The sequence below is a fragment of the Haliaeetus leucocephalus genome, unplaced genomic scaffold (assembly GCF_000737465.1).
Source record: "Haliaeetus leucocephalus isolate CR32 unplaced genomic scaffold, Haliaeetus_leucocephalus-4.0 Scaffold0, whole genome shotgun sequence".
Classification (NCBI taxonomy): domain Eukaryota; kingdom Metazoa; phylum Chordata; class Aves; order Accipitriformes; family Accipitridae; genus Haliaeetus; species Haliaeetus leucocephalus.
In genome coordinates, this window is record NW_010972436.1 from 1,247,951 (window position 1) to 1,265,508 (window position 17,558).

General features: G+C 39.3%; 1 protein-coding gene across 1 annotated transcript in view; it reads right to left on the reverse strand.

Moving 5' to 3' along the window:
- TNRC6B (trinucleotide repeat containing 6B) overlaps positions 1-17,558 on the reverse strand; it is a 113,080-nt gene that overhangs the window by 77,650 nt on the left and 17,872 nt on the right. Inside the window, exon 3 of the mRNA XM_010564784.1 lies at positions 15,284-15,351. Coding sequence (XP_010563086.1) covers positions 15,284-15,351 — 68 coding nt within the window. The remainder of the gene's footprint in view (positions 1-15,283; positions 15,352-17,558) is intronic.

The following is a 17,558-nucleotide window of genomic DNA, read 5'->3' on the forward strand; positions in this document are numbered from 1 at the left end:
GCGCCAACGCGCTCTCCGCCCGCCGGATCCTTCGCCGTTCAGCCCGCACGGGCAACGCTCAGAAAGGGCAAAACAGGCGAGCCGTGAGGACGGGGAGGGCAACTCGGCCGGAGCTTTTCTCTTTAAAGCTAGCTAAAAAAAGGGAAGCAGCCAGATGCGCTCCTTCGACGCCGAGGCTGCAGAACCCATCAACGGGGAACGATGAAACGTGCAAGTCCCACCAGCCACACGCGCTCTTCTGCGGCGCGCCGCCGGACGCGTGACCCTAGCGCTTACCTCGAGAGCAAACCGCTTTTTAAGAAGTGCCCCATCCCAATTCAAGGACCAGAAGAGGTTCATCTTCGGTCCACGGTGAACCCAGGCCGTAAGCGGACAGCCTGCACGAGACCTGCACGCCTAAACCCCAGATCCAGGTTCGGAGGCACGAACACCTGCAGCACGGAAAACTCCATCTCTCCTACTGCCTTGACTGCTTGAAGTCTCAGGCTGCAACTCAATCTTCAGGCAGACACTCGATAGTCTCTGCCCACAATTCTCACAGATAAATGCTCCCGCAGTTCAAAGAGACAATCCCAGCATATCACGACATTAAAAAAAAAGCTGCGGCACGTTTCCTGACATTACCTTGAGCGTGCAGAAACAGTAAATAATGTAGTTCAGAAACAGTGTATGGTAATGCGAGTATGATTCTGCCGTGGGGAGACTTGCTCCTGAGTCAGCCCCACGCAGGTAACAAATGCTTGAACTGGCTGTGCAATGGAACCATGCCCGCTGAGGTAACCTGCAGCAGCTTGGGAAGCTCATGGGAGCACCCTCGGGATTGAATCCTTAAAACACACGAGTTTTTAATTCTGTACAGTTTTGCACTATAACTATGTAGAAACTAAAAAAAGACCACACCAGCAGCAAAAAGCCACCACAGAATGAAACTAACTTAAAACATCATGGGAGGGCACTCTATCAGAATGAAATTGGGGGGATGGGGGGGGAGGCAGAAGCAGCACATCTTCTGAATGAGAATAAAAATCATTAGTGTGTATTATGCTACGTGAGTCATCGGCTAAACGCTGTGTTTCAAAAAATCATCAGGAGCTAGGAATGGCTGATACAGCTCAGGTTTTGACACACTTTGCTCCAAGGACCCTCCCAGTATGGTACAGAAAGTCTCGAATGGGGATTCCCCCAGTGAGGGGATTTCTTCAACAGGACCACAGCCTGCACCAGAACCACCCCAACATCCATCTCTGCAGGCTCCTGAAACTCTGCAAATAGCCCATGCGTGTTGCATTTACAGGTACTGAACGAAATAAAAGCAGTCAGATGCTACCTTTTCAGGTTGCTCCGTCTAAACCAGAGCAGAGAGTCAGCCTGCTGGATGTAACAGCTTGCGGCGCTTTGTGGCAGGGCTAATCCAAACACAGCAATTTAAGAAATGTGGTGAAATCTCAGGGAACATGTTCTTTTTTGTGGCAAGACGCAAAGAGAACACCACAATTGCTCTGAATATCTAAAGACAAAATCCAAACCAACTGCTAGGCATCTGATTTACACAAAGTTTCATGAAAGCAAATATATATGCATATTTATGAAACAGTTATCCCCCTTCTGCAAAATTACATTAAGGATTGCAGCTGCATGTTCTATACATGTTCACACTAAGTATGACAATATGCACTAAGCTACAGATAATTTCCCTGGCTCTCAAAAGCCAAATTGTTTTACTCAGACTTACAAATCTTCTTAACTTCAGTAGGGCTTGCCAGCTCTCCATTCGGCAGTCCTAGAAGCTTTTACTTCCAGGAGTTGATAATACTGTGATGACTTTAAGCAACCAGCACTCACCTGAGTTGCTGTGTATCAAGTGTAAATCACTGCTATAAAATTTCACCTTGTCAATGTTCTAACGACAAAGCTTATTTAATCAGAAAACTTTTTTGGGGACAAGCAAATAATCAGTGAACCAAAAATATTTAGAGAGCCCAGTATGGGCAATTCTTAAATAACTGTAGCATGGATAAAACATCTTGGGTTATTTAGCATTCTGTTAAAAATGTATGGACTATGGGCCTAGGTTCTCCTTGACTAGTTTGTCTTCCATAAAGAACCATGGACTCCACTTGACAAGGTAAAAGTTACCCATGTTTTGTCTCCTTTAAAATGCTACTTGGAAGCAACTTGAAAATCCTTATTTTAATATAATTAAATAAATGCTTTAACTGATGGTTTTTCAGCTAAGCTAACAACTGAAACATACGTCGTTCTTTATCTATTCCTGTTGGCATATTGGTTAAGATGGTTCACAAAAACTTCTGGTGTTGGTGGGTTGTTTTGGTTTTTGGGGTTTTTTTGGGGGGTGGGGGGGGTGGGGGGTGGTTGTTGTTGGGTTTTTGTTATTTTTCTTTTTTAATGCAGCACTTCCCCAACCAAAATTGTGGGAGAAGCAGCAGCACAGTACTTGAGAAAACAATGGAGTAGAGCATAAAAAACCACAGCATATACAAAATCTGCACATCCCTTTTCAGAGGGCAATTGCCCTTTAAAACCTAACTGTTAAGCTTTCTGATGCTAACAGCGCTGTTAATAGCTAGTGTTAATAGGTTATATCCTTGTTATATGCTCCGAACTTAGCTGATTACAAACACTTCATTTCTAAGCACCTTCCACCTGAGGATCATAAAGCACTTTAAAAACTTTAATGAAGCTTCACAGTGCTCCTATGAGGACAGTATCCAGCATGAGCAGACGTATACATGCACATTAAGAGAGATGCTTACAGTCATGGATTCTCTGCACTCGTATCTCAACTGAGACAGGAGAGGAGTGGGTTTTTAAATTCACATTAAGCTTATCCTTTCTGATGACCTTTTGATAAGAATCAATAAATTAGGCTTCAACATTATATACGCAGGCATGCTCCAGTGTCCACTAGACTGAGGTATCAACTGTACCCTCCAGTTGTCATCTCAAAAAGGAGACCTGGTCTGTCTGATTTGTAGATCTTTAGCCAATTTTAAAAGGATTTGTGTTCATCCAGTCCTTATGCAAAACTCCGTCTCATGAGCTGGCATTTGTTTGGGCTCAAAGTCCTACAGTTTGATGCCATATCTTACTTATTTTGAAGGCTGGGCCCTTGCCATCCTACAACACTGGACCCCACCCACTGGGCTTTCTACTTTGTCACATGTGTATGGGCAATAATTTAAGACTTATTTTTTCCCCTAGAAAGTTCTTCACAGCTGATACTATGAAAGTGAAAAAGTCAATTCAGATCCTCCTGACACAATTCCTCAGCAGAAACCTCAAATATTAACAAGTTTCTCATAGCATGAATGCCTTCTCACCAACTGTCCTTTCTCCTGCTGGTGAAGAATTTGTTTCCTGAAGTATAAGAGGCAAAAAGGCAGATTTTTTTTTTTTTTTTTGCCAAAGTGAACTGAAGCCTACATGCCCTCTATCCTACTGCAGCTCAGTTAGATTTCCTTAGACTGCCCTTTCCCAACCCCAGAAGAGGGGTGCAGTAACAGACACAAGATAATTGGAGGCCAATTCCTTGCCAGCTCCCCAAAGGAGTCACCAGTGGACCAACCGACCTGGATTACAATCCTAGCAAGCACACTTCAAGTTAACAGGGATGAGAAAGGTCCCTTTGTCTTTCCCGAGATGAAGTTAAAAGCATAACTCTTAGGGTAGAGACATAGATGTGACAACTAGATTACACAGTTGCACAATTTCTAATAATAAAAACCAAGCAGAGAACCCCATAACTTAAGGAACAGAATTAAGAATCTTACCTATTCCTTGTGCACTGTAACAACTGCCATATGATTTATTTCAAGTGAACAATTAAAAACATTAAGGTTAAAACCAGGAACTCAAAGCATCTTGCTTCCCAGACTTGGTAACAACTAGGAACTTGACACAAGCAACTCAGTCCTGGATAAGGGATAGTTCAGATCACTTTTAAATTATTTTCTCCAAATAGACAGAAATGCTGAATGCTCAACACTTCTGAAAAGCGAAGACAATAGCTAAATCTGGCTGTATCAACATAATATTTTTTTTAAAGTCTTCACAGCAATTGCACATAAGCCACTGTGCAAGAGATGACCTCTCCTTCTGCAGGAACGCAAAACTTTAAAATGTTCAAGCATTCTTCAAGGACAAAACACTCATTCCTAAGGAAAACTAGGGGTTTGTTTTGGGGTTCCTCCACACCCCTTTCACACTTAGCAAGTAGTGAGACATTTTATGCTGCAGAATTGTGAAAACAGAGCTGGCAGATGTTTTTACTGTAGTAACCAAAAGTATAATGTAAATTCTTTCCTCAGAGAAAAATACCATGACAAAAAGTGTCCAACAATGGAAAATCTTGCTAGGTTTCTGAAAAGGTTACAGCAGCTTTTGCATTCCTTACACAAAGGGACCTATCAACACATTTTAGGAATGGAGCATACCATCATTATTATTCAAAATTTACATTGCAACAGTGCTTTGGAGCCATACTAAAGCTCAGATCTCATTCCTATCTTGCTAGGGACAAAAGAAAGAATACAAGGCCCGAAAACTTCACAGCACATGACGTTGAAGAGCTATACATGACTTCAAGGCCAAGCCGAAGTTCTGACCCTATACATTAATGAAATGCTCACAGAAAGATAACGAGTCAGAAGGAAAAATTCATTCACCAAACTTTGCAAGCACCCACTTTTCCACTTCATTTTTCCTCAATCTGCCACAATACTTTCCCTAGCGGTTCAGCCTATAAATAATCCATCACTATGCCTCCACTTCTTCAATCTCCTCAAATGCCCTTTCCAAACTGGAGAAAGATGAAGCTTTCTAGCTGCCTTTTAACAAAGTTCTTCGATGAACAACAGAACTGGAAGCTCATTTCCTATGAATGTCACACATCACCAAACCTCTACCACACTAATCTCAGCTTCCTGCACAGCCAGTTCTCCTTTAATGCCAAGGCTCTACACCAGTATATTAAGCCCTATGTAGATCTCTTCCCATAACTTTTTTTCACTTCTTGCAGTACCTCGGCAAAACAGCATATGCTGCAGCTAATCTGAACACACACATGAGGATTAGCTATTAACAGACATAACCAGAACAGATAATGTTTTGTTTTGTCCTGAAGCCTTTCTTTTAGTGGGGAAATTAATTTTGGTCTCTCCTCCAAGCAGTTACTGAAGTTTAACATATTGGTAATTACAACTATATTATAATTTCTTACTCCTCTGCCTCACTTGACCAAAACTGGACAACAGACTCCAAACTTACTTGGGAAAGATACAGACATGGAAAGCAATCGCATGAGACTTAACTACTCTAGGGACTGAAAGAATTGATCCCAAACATCTTCTCCCATTCAACCAAGTCCCCCTCTAAATACTGAATGTGGTTTTATACCCATATCCTTGGAAATTAAACGAGTACTTTTCAGTAACATAACATGCACAGGAACTTGTGCAAATTAGTATTCTTAGAATTTGGTTAACCTGCTCCTTACTATCATCTCAGAAGCTTCTTGATTTTGGAGACTATAACCCTATCCTAACAGGTCTCCCTCTTGAGTTTCTAAAATCCTATAAACTGCCAAAATATCAATGAAATAGGAAAAGTTTATCCATTTTATGCAATTCTATCTATGCCAGTGAAAAGATTATACTTCCTTCAAATAAACAGATGTTCAGGAAAATGGTATAGGATATCACTCCACCCATATATACAGCAAGCAGTTGCTTTCTAATTGTTATTTACAGCATGTGAATTACCATGCCAGTTAGGTGATTGATTCAACTGACCTTCCATCAACAATAGCTGTTACTATGCATTTCAAAAGGAGTAATAACCTCATTGGTTAAATCCCCCCCCCCCTCCCAGTTTAAGCCTTGAAGCTTTAAACACTTTAAAACAAATAGCAACAAGCATTTTCATCTGACTAGGTTGGAATATTTAATGAAAAACTTATCTTTCATGTCTATAAACGCTTTACCACAACAGGACCCCTTCTTTATATGGAGCCTTTAGACATGCTTCGACTGAAATTCAGTATACTCTACTCACTTTGGTTTAGCCTGCTCCTGCAAAGCAGATTTCTTACAAATACTTATGGGAGGCCTCACAAAAGACAAGGAATATTTTTTTGACTGAAAGAGTTAGTCTTATTCTAATCCTCCCCCCCCCCTTTTTTTCCCCACCTAAAAGGGAGCTACTGTTTTTTAAATTTTTAATTTTTTTAAATTTATTTATGGTGAGATAGACCAGTACCTCTCTACAAATTCGTCGAACTTGCCTTTAGTTTTAGTACGGGGAGTTCAATCACTGGCCCGGAAACCTCTAAGCAAAGGAATTTCTGGCATCTTGGTTGGAGCTGGCACCAACCCATTTTCCTTTGTTCTCATTAAAGGAACCATAATATGCTAAGTTAAATAAATAAAAAAAAAAACCAAACCCAAAGTAAAAGCAGAATACAAAAGGAATGCATATTCAGTGGATTACTGTAAGAGAAGATTTCCCTAATTTGACTCATTTTTCTAACAAAAGCACTATTTATTGCTGCAAAAATCTGTAAACTGATCTTTCCAAGTGACTTGAACATCTTCCCTAAGTAATTTGCCTTCATGTACAGCCCTTCAGTTTGAAATGTCAGGAAAGGAACAGCTAGCTATCCATGCAGAAAATTCTGCAAGCTGTAGCCGTCACAAATATTCAAATGCATAGCACTAACCTAAAAACAGTATGACCCCCAAATACGATCAACTTCGATGAAGGGCAAAGAGTTCAACAAATTCCATCTATCTAGGTAGGAGTAAATAAATCATAACCAGCCCTCCCAATCACAGCATGCCAGAGAAGCAATGCAGCTTAAAAGCTCCAAAATATCTCTGTAAACAAGTTTTAATTCATACCATGTTGACCACAGAGCACAGTATTTTTAGTCATACAAAGTAAGTCATATCGTCTACATGGAATTAAAAGCTTGCTTTTTTTCCTTCCCTCCCCTTCTTTAACCAATAATGGTCACTCCTTGAAGGGTCTAGATGGGATCTGCAACTTAGAACCAATTTCTTGGACTTCAAGACTATTTACCTTTCTTATCCTTTAACTTGTGGTATCTCTAAGCCACTAAGCCATAGTGGATAGTCACCAAAATTTCTGTTTTCTGGACAAAGGAAACAACAAGACAGCACAAACTCTAACATAACATACAACCATTAGACATTTTTTCCCCCTTTTCCTCTTCATCTCCTTGAAAGGAAGAATCAAGCATTCATCTATGTGTACACACAAAAAATACCAAAGACTTGATGAATGTATTTATTCACTGGAGAGACGAAACAGGGAAAAAAGCACTGAGCAGCTTAAATTGGATGCAAAAGGGAAAAAAAAAAGTTTTAGGACTGTAATTCATACACATTATGATGCCACTGACATGTGCTAACCATCCAAAAAGTTAATCCTTAGCAAAACAAAACACGTGGCACTAACTTGGTGCAGAGACTGCAGAAATTTGTCTACATTAAAATATATTTTTACATTAAGAATATAGACTACTAAACACTACTTTAGACAGGGCTCAAAATTATTAACAGCCCTTCAATGATTTTGTTTGCTGTTCTTTAAGTCTGTTATCTCACTCCCATGTAAGATGTCATCCAACAGTTGCCATCTAAATAGCAATGAAATGCTGAAAAGAGAGCAATGTCCAGCCATCCATATAAACGATACATCAGAGCACAGTTACCTCAGGCAGCTCCCGAGGAAGTGGCAGCTTGGGAGAGGGAACAGCCACCAATCAACCAGACCTAAAAAAAGAATTCTTGGACAATGAACTTGAGATGTCAATAGAGTGTCTAGTAGATAGCTAGCTTCCTGGAAAGGGGCTAGAGGTCAGGAGATGGAGGGGGCAGTGGTGTCTGAAATAAAGAGGCTCTGGGATTTTAGGAATTTGGTCAGTATGCAAATGCTCTCTCCTTCAAAGTAGAGTAAGCTCTTTAAGACAGCGGTAAATCAGAATACCCTCCTTTTTGCTAGCAATCAGAATTACTACTAACTAGTAATTAGAGAAACCAATGGTATCAAGGATAATATGTGATGCTACTCTGGTTATTTTGCAATACCATATTTATAAAGCAAGCATGCTGGAATGGAAAACATACTTTTGTCTTGTTTTGGAAAGACAATAAATGTAAAGAAGTTTCTTGATCAGATGAGACTGCAAATTCAGAAGCAGGCTTTGTGCACTTCCTACGCAGGACAAACAGATCTTGGCAGGGTGGGGGGAGAGAGTAGAACCCAAACAAACTAGCCTGTTCTTACCACAAGATATCTAGAAGAAAGCACTATAAAATCCTAGGGAAAAGAAGCGCCAAAGTATTCACACTTAGAATGTGCACTGTCCACAAATCTTTTCCTCTCTCAATATTCAGCAGCATTGTAGGTTAAACACATTGGGATAGTAAGTGGGAACTTAACTTCCACAGTTGACTTTTTTCTGTGCAATCTCCCATAGCTCCCCCCTCCCCCCCCAAAGTCATCTGGCTTCTGGTTTTCCGCATATTGAGAAAATACTTGCAAAACAACAGTATGCTAATGGTGTAGGTTAGCTGAGGTACATGGAAAGCCTGTATCTGTTCATGACAAAACAAAATATACAGTGCTATATGCTTTGCTACCTCCTAATTTATGGTTTGAAAGTGGGAAAAAAAAAATCACTGAGGTGGTGAAATGGGGAATCTTAAAAACCATGAAATGACAACCAGAAATATTTTCAAGACTAACTTGCAGAAGTGAATGCCTAGTTTTAAATTATTTTTGCTTAGAATACTCAGTTTTCCTGTGTGTAACACCTCTAATAAGTACAAAAATTTCAAAAGATTTAAGTACAATATTAAACTGGTAAAATATGGAAGAGAACTGATGGAACTTTTGGCATTTTAAAGTGCTTAAGTATAAATTCTGCATATTTTTGTTACATTGTTTGGAAGTACTGTATTGTAAGGGGTGCAAGCCAGCTTTTGCAACATTATTGACTTACCAGTCTTATGGCTGAAACACAGCTGCCTCTACAGATAACAGAATTCACTGCTGTCTCATCCATTTCTACCCACTCAGTTGCACAACAAAGGGCAATTCTTTTCTCTATGCCTCAGGGCCCCCTTATATACACAGGTAGAGTTGCCTTCAAATGCAAACTTGTCCTGTCACTCACTCCACTGCAGGGAGTAAAAAGACATCTACAATATGAAGGTGATGAAAACATTTCTCAAACCTTAGTTGGACCCATTTTCATCTTAAGTTATAGTCTAATGGTCTTGCGCCCTCAAATATCCTTTCAAATCTCCAAGGACACAAAAGAAAAAAATTTTTCAAAGTTAGAACCCTCCTACTCAGATGCCAATACCAGAGCTAGCCTGAATTAATCACTGGGACTGAAGCACATTCTGACATACTGACAGAACTGCAATACCCCATGACAAAAGCATCTGGTATGGCCACTACAGACATAGCACATGTCTCTGTGGTGGCTTGTTAGGATGTTGGACAGAGGACTTTGGTGTTTGGGGACATTTCTCTAATGGGCTACTTATTCTACACACACATAGAACAATCAGCAATGAAAAATCAGTTACGCCTTTACTTTTGAACATAATTGTTGATGTTTTCAAGGAAAGACATAACTTGCCAAGAATTTCAACAGAATTTAGGTACCCCAAATCTGAGTTGATAATCTGAATTAGGATTTGGAGGCTACTTTGAAAATCTCAGCATGAATCTTCGGGAAAAAAACCCTTCTGCTTAGGTTGGTACTGTCAGTAAATTAAAAACAGTGCAATGATACTCAAGACAAATCTCAATACCTTCTGTAATATAGAATGTCCTTTAAAACATCAAACAAAAGCCCTGTTATGCAAGCATTTAGCTAACTGTTTACTTTAAATTTGGTAAGAACAGTGTTTTATGCTGCAGGGACAGAAGCTATGGCTAGGGTCCTTCATGGGATTTTAACATTAAAGAAACCCTTTAAAAGAATACAGTAGTACTTCATAACAATGACTGGCATCCTCAACAACCAAAGCAGACATCTTCAGGATATACCACTGCAGCCTTTTTAGTCTTCAGCAACACTATGAAAGAGTAAGATTGGTTGTTTTATGCCACTGTGGCAGTGATATTTACACGTGCACCCAATATTGGCAGGCTGCTGAAAACAAAGGAAGACTGGTCTGTTAACTGGACTCTTAATTTGAAGTACAAAGAAAGGCTCATAGAGCTTGTTTCACTTAGTTTTAAAATGACAAAACTAAACAGGGTGGGGGTGGAGACAGGGGGATAATTCTGCTGTGTAAGCAAACATAGAAGTAAGTTTTAATGAAGACTGAGCCAGACTTTCACACATGCACACTGAAGACAAAAGGCAATGGACATAAATTGCAACAAGGGAAAGTCTTACTGAATATTAGGAAATTTTCTTCCCTGTGAGGGTGATCAACATTGCAACAGATTGCCCAGAAAGGCTCTAGAATAATCCTAAGAAGCCTGACACAACTTAAAAGTTAGACCTAACCTTCAAATCTGGCCCTCCTTTGAGCATGGGATTGGATGAGATGACTTTCAGAAGTTCTTTCCAACTTGGATTATTTTATTAGTCTATGATTCCTGTTTCCAGCTTAGACCATCTCAGCTACTACTTTCTTTTAATTGTGTCACACAAATCCAGGAAGACACTGAATATTCCTGCCGAAATGTCAAAGAATAATGTAAGAGAACATTACCAAATTTAAAACAATTTTGTGATTCTCACTGGTTGCAATCTCTTCCTGGCATTACTGCAATTTTGGAGGGTGCCATTAAAAACTCTTGCATCAGAATCTATACATTAAACTATCAATCCAGAGAAAAGGCTATCCAGTAGGTCTAACCAATGACACTAAATTATGGAAATTATCTTGTTTTGCTTTCTTGCAATATGAATCACTTCCAGATGTACAAATTGCCAAGATAGTTGAAGACTTTTCTCTCCCATTACTACAAAACAGCAGGTGGGGAATAGCTAGCTGAGTTACTTCAGGCAGCAGTAATAGGTTGGCTTACCTTGCTAGTAAACATGAGTATGAACTTGGCTCACTTTTTGTCCAAATAGCTACTGTCAAACAGACTTCTCTGTGTGTCAGTCAGGAATAGTAAAACATTTACATTTTTCTTATAAAAAGGAGTAGTTTTTCATTACACAATCCCTTTCACTAATAGATCAAGATGCTTAAGTTTCTGGTGGTGACAGCAGGGGATAATTTATTAGGCAGAGTTGCTAATTAATACTGCTAGAACTAGGAGCACAACCTCAATTTAAGGACGTCAGTAGTATTTTTTTTTTCTACCCCTAAAGAAGGTACAAAGACAAGCTGCTCTCTGCTCATCAACAGAAGTTTGATTGTTTCTTGCCTGTTAATCTTTGCTCTAGCAGTGAAAAAGTAAAAGCCCTATTACAATTGGTATGGCAGCAAGAAGCTACTGCCATGTAAAATGTAAGTATTTGGGGGGGAGATAATATTTACTCCCTAAGCATGGCAATTCAGGTCAGCCTCTTCATAATGGATGAAAATATGAGACAACACCTCTAACAAAATGTCCACCTGCAATTAAACATAATGATACCGATCTTTCTCCAAACTTTTCCTTTGGGAGGGAGGGAGAGGGGTTTCTTACCAAACATATTAGCCACATAACAAAATGTGGCCAAGTGTAACAAACGAGCATTTATATCAAATACCAGAGAGCTGAGAGGAGGGAGGAATTTAGAGAGTACTTCAAAACTGAGAAGTAACAATTTCTCCATTGGTCCATTGGTCCTCTGCTGGAGTGGAGTAGAAGCACGGTCCAAGACGGCCATTATCAGCTCCAGTAGCCGAGGCAGACTCACTTCTTTTGAAGTGTAGGTTTTAGAGTAAGTAGCAGCCCTCACTGCTGCACAACCATGACAGTTTTGTGACACATGCATCATCTACAGTTCAATCAAAAAAATCTTAAGATGCTGCAACTTTAGTACAGTAAGTCTGCCCGAAGGAACTGTTTGGTACAGCAAAAGAAAGGTTTGTGAGACTGAAGCAGGTTTTGTTTTGTTTGGTTTTTTTTTAATACTAGAAGGTACTCTTGCAATGCCAAGTTTTTATCCCGGAGTCAAACTGAGTTGAAATACTCTGTTGCATTTCAGAAATGAAGTGCCAGAAGTCATCCATGGATGCTGGCTCCTTGTAATCCATTATGAAGCTGTTACTTTAGCAAAGGAAATTTCACATGAAACTGGGGCTAGGTAAGAACTACTGCTTCCATTGAAAGTCTCTCAGAAGTAAAAAGATACTTCTGGGACTTTGAGTCCCTTGGAATGCCAGTTAAATATTAAGAAATTGCTGGGCTTGCCTAGGAGACTTGCAGATTGCTCCAGCACTCCAGTGCAAGTTAGCCTCCTCGCAGGTCAGTTGCTGAAACTGTATCTTCTGCATGCTTACTTCCTCAACAATCTAAGTACAGAGTTACCCAGATCAGGCTGCCTATGAAAGGTGATTAAATTAACATGGCCAACTTTTCAGGAAAGCAAATTAGAAGCACTCAAAAAAAAATAATCCCATCTGCATAGCTGTAGAGGCAGTAAACTCTAAGAAAGTCTGAAGAACAGCTGGAAAGGTGAGGAAGCATCTTCAGCTAGTGCAGCTATTTCCATAGTGAATGCCTGATTCTCCACTCAAATTTCTGATCTACTTTTCATTAACAAGCTCCAATTTTGTTTCAACCAGCTAGGAGGACAACAGTAAACACAGAATCACAGAATCATTGCAGATGGAAGGGATCTCTGAGATCATCAATCCCACCTTTTTGCTCAAAGTACAGTTAACTACAGCAGGCTGCTCGGGGTTGTGTCCAGCTGGGTTTTAAATATCGTACAGGATGAAGAAGGCACACCCTTTCGGGACAACCTGTTCCAAAGGTCTGACCACATTTCACAAGAGAAAAAAAAACAAAAAAAACCCCCAAAAACCCCAAAACACCCACAACTTTTTTTTCCCTTATGTTTTTGTGGAGTTTCCTGTATTTCAGTTTATGCCCATTGCCTCTTCACCAGGCACCGCTGTGAAGAGTTTGGTTCAGCCTTCCTTAGTCCCCTCGTCAGGTATCTCTATACACATTGGTAAGATCCTCCCCCAAGTCTTCTCATCTCAAGCCTAAACAGTCCCACCTCTCAGCTTCTCCTCCTATGTGAGATGCTCTAGTCCCTCCCTGTGGCCCTTCGCTAGATCCACTCCAGGATGTCCAGCTAATCCCTAATACAAGTAAGTAATAATACTAAGAGGCAATTTCAGATTTTTTTTCTTTTCTTTTGAGATCTACAGCAATAGATTTGAAATCAGTGCAGCTTTTTGGAGTCACTTAATTAAATTACTGATCCTTTGTGCGATTATTATTTGTTTCTCTCAGATGCCAGATCAACGTCACTTACAGCAAGAGGTAAGCTCTACCAAGGCAGACAATTATGTTACGTAGTTGAAAATTTGAAATTGTGGATAGAAAAAGATTCAAGTGATTGACTGAAATTTAAGAGTGATACCCACAATAGAATTTTGCTGGCATTATGCTACAGTTGCACAAAACAAGTATCTTCATCTCTTAGTTGCATTACCAAAATTGCACCTTTAGACTTTTATCAAGATATTAACAACAACATTATTAGGAATGATACTCCTTAGGGCAAGATCTGTATGACAAGATCCCAGATGCCACCTGAACCTAAATTTGTTAGTTAAAAAAAATAAAAATCCTGCATATCACTAACCTCATATTCTTTTTCTAATAACCACAGTTTTGGAGAAGAGAGAGATACTGTTGTAAGGCACTTGAAAAAGCTCTAATTAGAAATCAGGTCAACTGTAAAGTAATTCTAGCTTCCACTTGCACCTAAAATAAGACAGCAAACACAAGGCTGTAAGTCCAATACAACATCCCTCGTATTATTCACTACAATAATGTGTTTCATTATACTACTAGATATCTAAAGAAACAATTCAGAAGATCAGAAATCTACTTTTTCTTTCTGCACTGATTTTTCTTCTGGAACTTTCTGAATGTTTCTACTTCAACAAGCTTTGTATCTCTTGGTTCCACAGTAAGTTGGGCAGTCTGAACAGAAAGAAATAGCAGCAATTACTTTGAGAAGTTTGGCTCACTTCCATGATGGAAAGAATGTGCATGTTCAGCACTAGAACTTCCCTGAACTCATCTTGGCTACCTCAGAAACAGTTTCTCACTGTCGCAGAGGCAGTGGACTTGCAGTTGCTAGCTTATCTAGAAGGCAAGGAAGACCTTCACCCCAAGTCAAACCCCAGCCCTTTTGCAACAAGTGTACTGCTGATCAATGAGAACTTCCTCCTCCTCGTGAGGAGACGCCCAATTAGGCATACCGGAAAAAAAGAAAGAAAAAAAAAAAGAAAAGAGTTCTGTGCTATGGATTTCCCAAAGACCGTCTTCTTGCTCCAAAAGGCAGGTCAGGAAAAAAAAACCTTAATTATGATCTCAAAATTGAATTACCATTGCATTAACTAAAGAAAAGAATATGGAAGACAACCATCACTGCAATACTTCTAGGACAAGGCTCTCTTCTTCCCATCTGAACAAAAACCCAGGGAAAAAAACCCCAACCATTACTGGATTTCAGTTTGAAGTCATATGAAAAAGCCTTTTGCTAATGGAAATCTGTCATTTTCTTCTCTGCTCAAGCTTTTTTCCCTGAAGCACTGCGTACCAGCATCTTAAATTGTTCGTCCTTGAAAGAGCATTTTGTTTACAATTTCTATTCCTTCACTAAAATGCATTCTAAAGAAGTAAGGCTCGTATTTCAAAGAGGAGCAATCTACCATATGCACACCAAAAGGAAGGCCCTAGTTTTATCGTATTTCACATTATTTCAGTGAAGAGCTGTATAAAAACTTAATGTACAAACTCACTACCTTGCTGCTAAGCTTCCAGAATGATTATCGCTTTTACAACAACTTCTGATTTACCTTCTGAAATTGCAATGCATATTTCTATGCTTTTAAATTTAAGGCAAGTCAACATCCTGCCTTTTTTTTTTTTTTTCAGCCACCATCCACTATTATATATGGGTATTTAAGGAACCAAAAGGGTGAGCACCAAACGAACAACCAATGCTCCCAGCACATTTAAACAAGAGTGCTTCACACCATTTACTATGGTAAGGCCCTTTTTAAATAAACGTGTGACTCACTGTTTGTTTTCTTCACCAGGAGGTGGAGTCTTGCCATGCCCCTCCATTACAAAATCCTCATGTTCCATCTGCAAAGGCAAGCATTGCAGGTCAGAAATCGGTGGAGCAAAACGCACATCACCTAAAGTGGCCCTTTTCCATACGCAACAACTTAAGACAGCCACTTTATCACAGTGGCTGGTCCAGAACAGATCATGTAGTTTCTTAGCAACATATGTACATCTCCAACCCCATCACTATGGTATCATTTTATAGCACAATTTTCAGAAAATCTTACAAGGGAAAAAGAATAATTTAATGGCTATAGCAGAAGACTAACACTCAGGTTATCTAGGTTCTAAGTTTTGCTCTGTTATGGACTTCCTTTGTCATTCTGAAAAAGTATGGCTTCTGCCACTTCTTCCTTACATATAAAGCAGGAATTAAAAACGTCTACCAACATGTCTGCAGAAAAATCAGAATTTTCAAAGAAACTTATTAACCACAGACAGAAACTGCTGTGAAAGCAGAGTACTTCTTGTGAAAAATAACTTTTATATGAAAAAGAGACTTTCACTGCACACGCGTAGCTTAGTTAGCAGGGTAAAAGAGGCCTAAGGGAACCTCAAATAGAGGCTGTTCCAATGACAACATAAGGTAGGCATTTCCTTTGGCTCACATGTTAAAAGATTCCAAGGGCACTAAGGAAGTTTTCTGTTTAATTGTTTGCTTTTAAAATACAGTTTTAGCATATATTTTCAGTAATTTCTTTGGCCAGAAAGAATAATTACATTATATTTGATCATTAATTAATTACGCACTCTTCATTTAATTACTTCATTCCGGCAGAATTTCTTGCACAGGTAGCAAAATATTCTTCTCTTTATACAAAAATTCAACACATGCACTTAGTATTTTATATAAACATCCAGATATACAGTTAGCAATGCTCTACTTCATATGAAGCCAGCGAACAGGCCACACTGCAATATTCAGTAAGCCATACAACAAAGCAACTAAATCATAATCACACACAAATCCATGATCCGCTACATTAAACCGGAAAGAAGAGAGAAGTACTAATCAGTCAGTAAAGATAACATGGTTTAGTTAGTCTTTGAAGGAACAAAAAAAACAACCCCAAATTAAACCAAGCGGCCACTTTCCTTTGTGGCCCTACCCTCCCCCTAGAAGAGTCAAGTTCAGTCATTTGTACCTTGATCCTGTTGACAGGTCAAAAATACTGACAAAAAAACATTATCTGCATATTGACATCTAACAAGGATAACGGAAATTACGTTATTTGCCTGCACAGGCACAGCCCTAAGCAAAACCACAAATGAACTGGGAAACTGATGAACTATAAGGTGGCAATGACATCCAGAACACAGATAGTCAGTCAAATACATGTAAGGTAGTTTCACATTTGTAAACATGTACCCATGTGACCCATGGTCAAAACAGTACTTTCATCTAAAAGCAATGTTTGAAAGCAAGAAAATTTTGCATTAGTTTTGTAAATAACTCATACTTTTATCCATGTATTCCTACCATATCAGGCACACTGAAACCTGTTTGTACCTCAGTCTGTATCTGATTCTCGAGAGCTCTAATATCTGGACTCAAAACTATCTAGCAGAAGAGAAAGGTATTCATTCCACTAATTCTGTTGTTGCAGATGTTAAAACACAAGTGTGACAACTGGTAGAATAGCTACAGATTTGTGGCTAAACGCAAAACAGCATGGTTCTGTGAGTGCAGGTAAGTGTTTAAGAGTCACTCTTACACAACCTGAGATCAGGAGGTATTTTAGCCTGTTGCTGGTATGAGACAAGTACAATTCATATGAATGGTAAGCAGGGGGACAGTTTGTGGCCAGTACTGAGAAGAAAGATGAAATACAGCCTTTGGGAGTAAAGCAGCACTACATACAGCATATATAGGGCTAAACTAACAAGATTCCCATATAAAATAGAAATTCAATTTAATGAAGCTGTAGAAAAGGAGAGATCAAAGAACTTGGGTATAAAATGTGAATGATTTTAAAACCAACAAAAACTTAGAAAGGAATGGGAAATTATTTTATTAGATCATAAACAAGAACTTTGAATGAGAACTGGAACATCTAGTAGACCACCACCAGGACAAGGCAATTGCTGAAGTACTGCCAATAAAACTGTTGCTTTAATATGAATTTTATATGAAGAATGCTAGTGTCATAGGTGTTCCAGACACACTATCATCTAGCATGCATATCTATCAAAATTGCCATTTCAAAGAGAAGTGGGCAAATAAT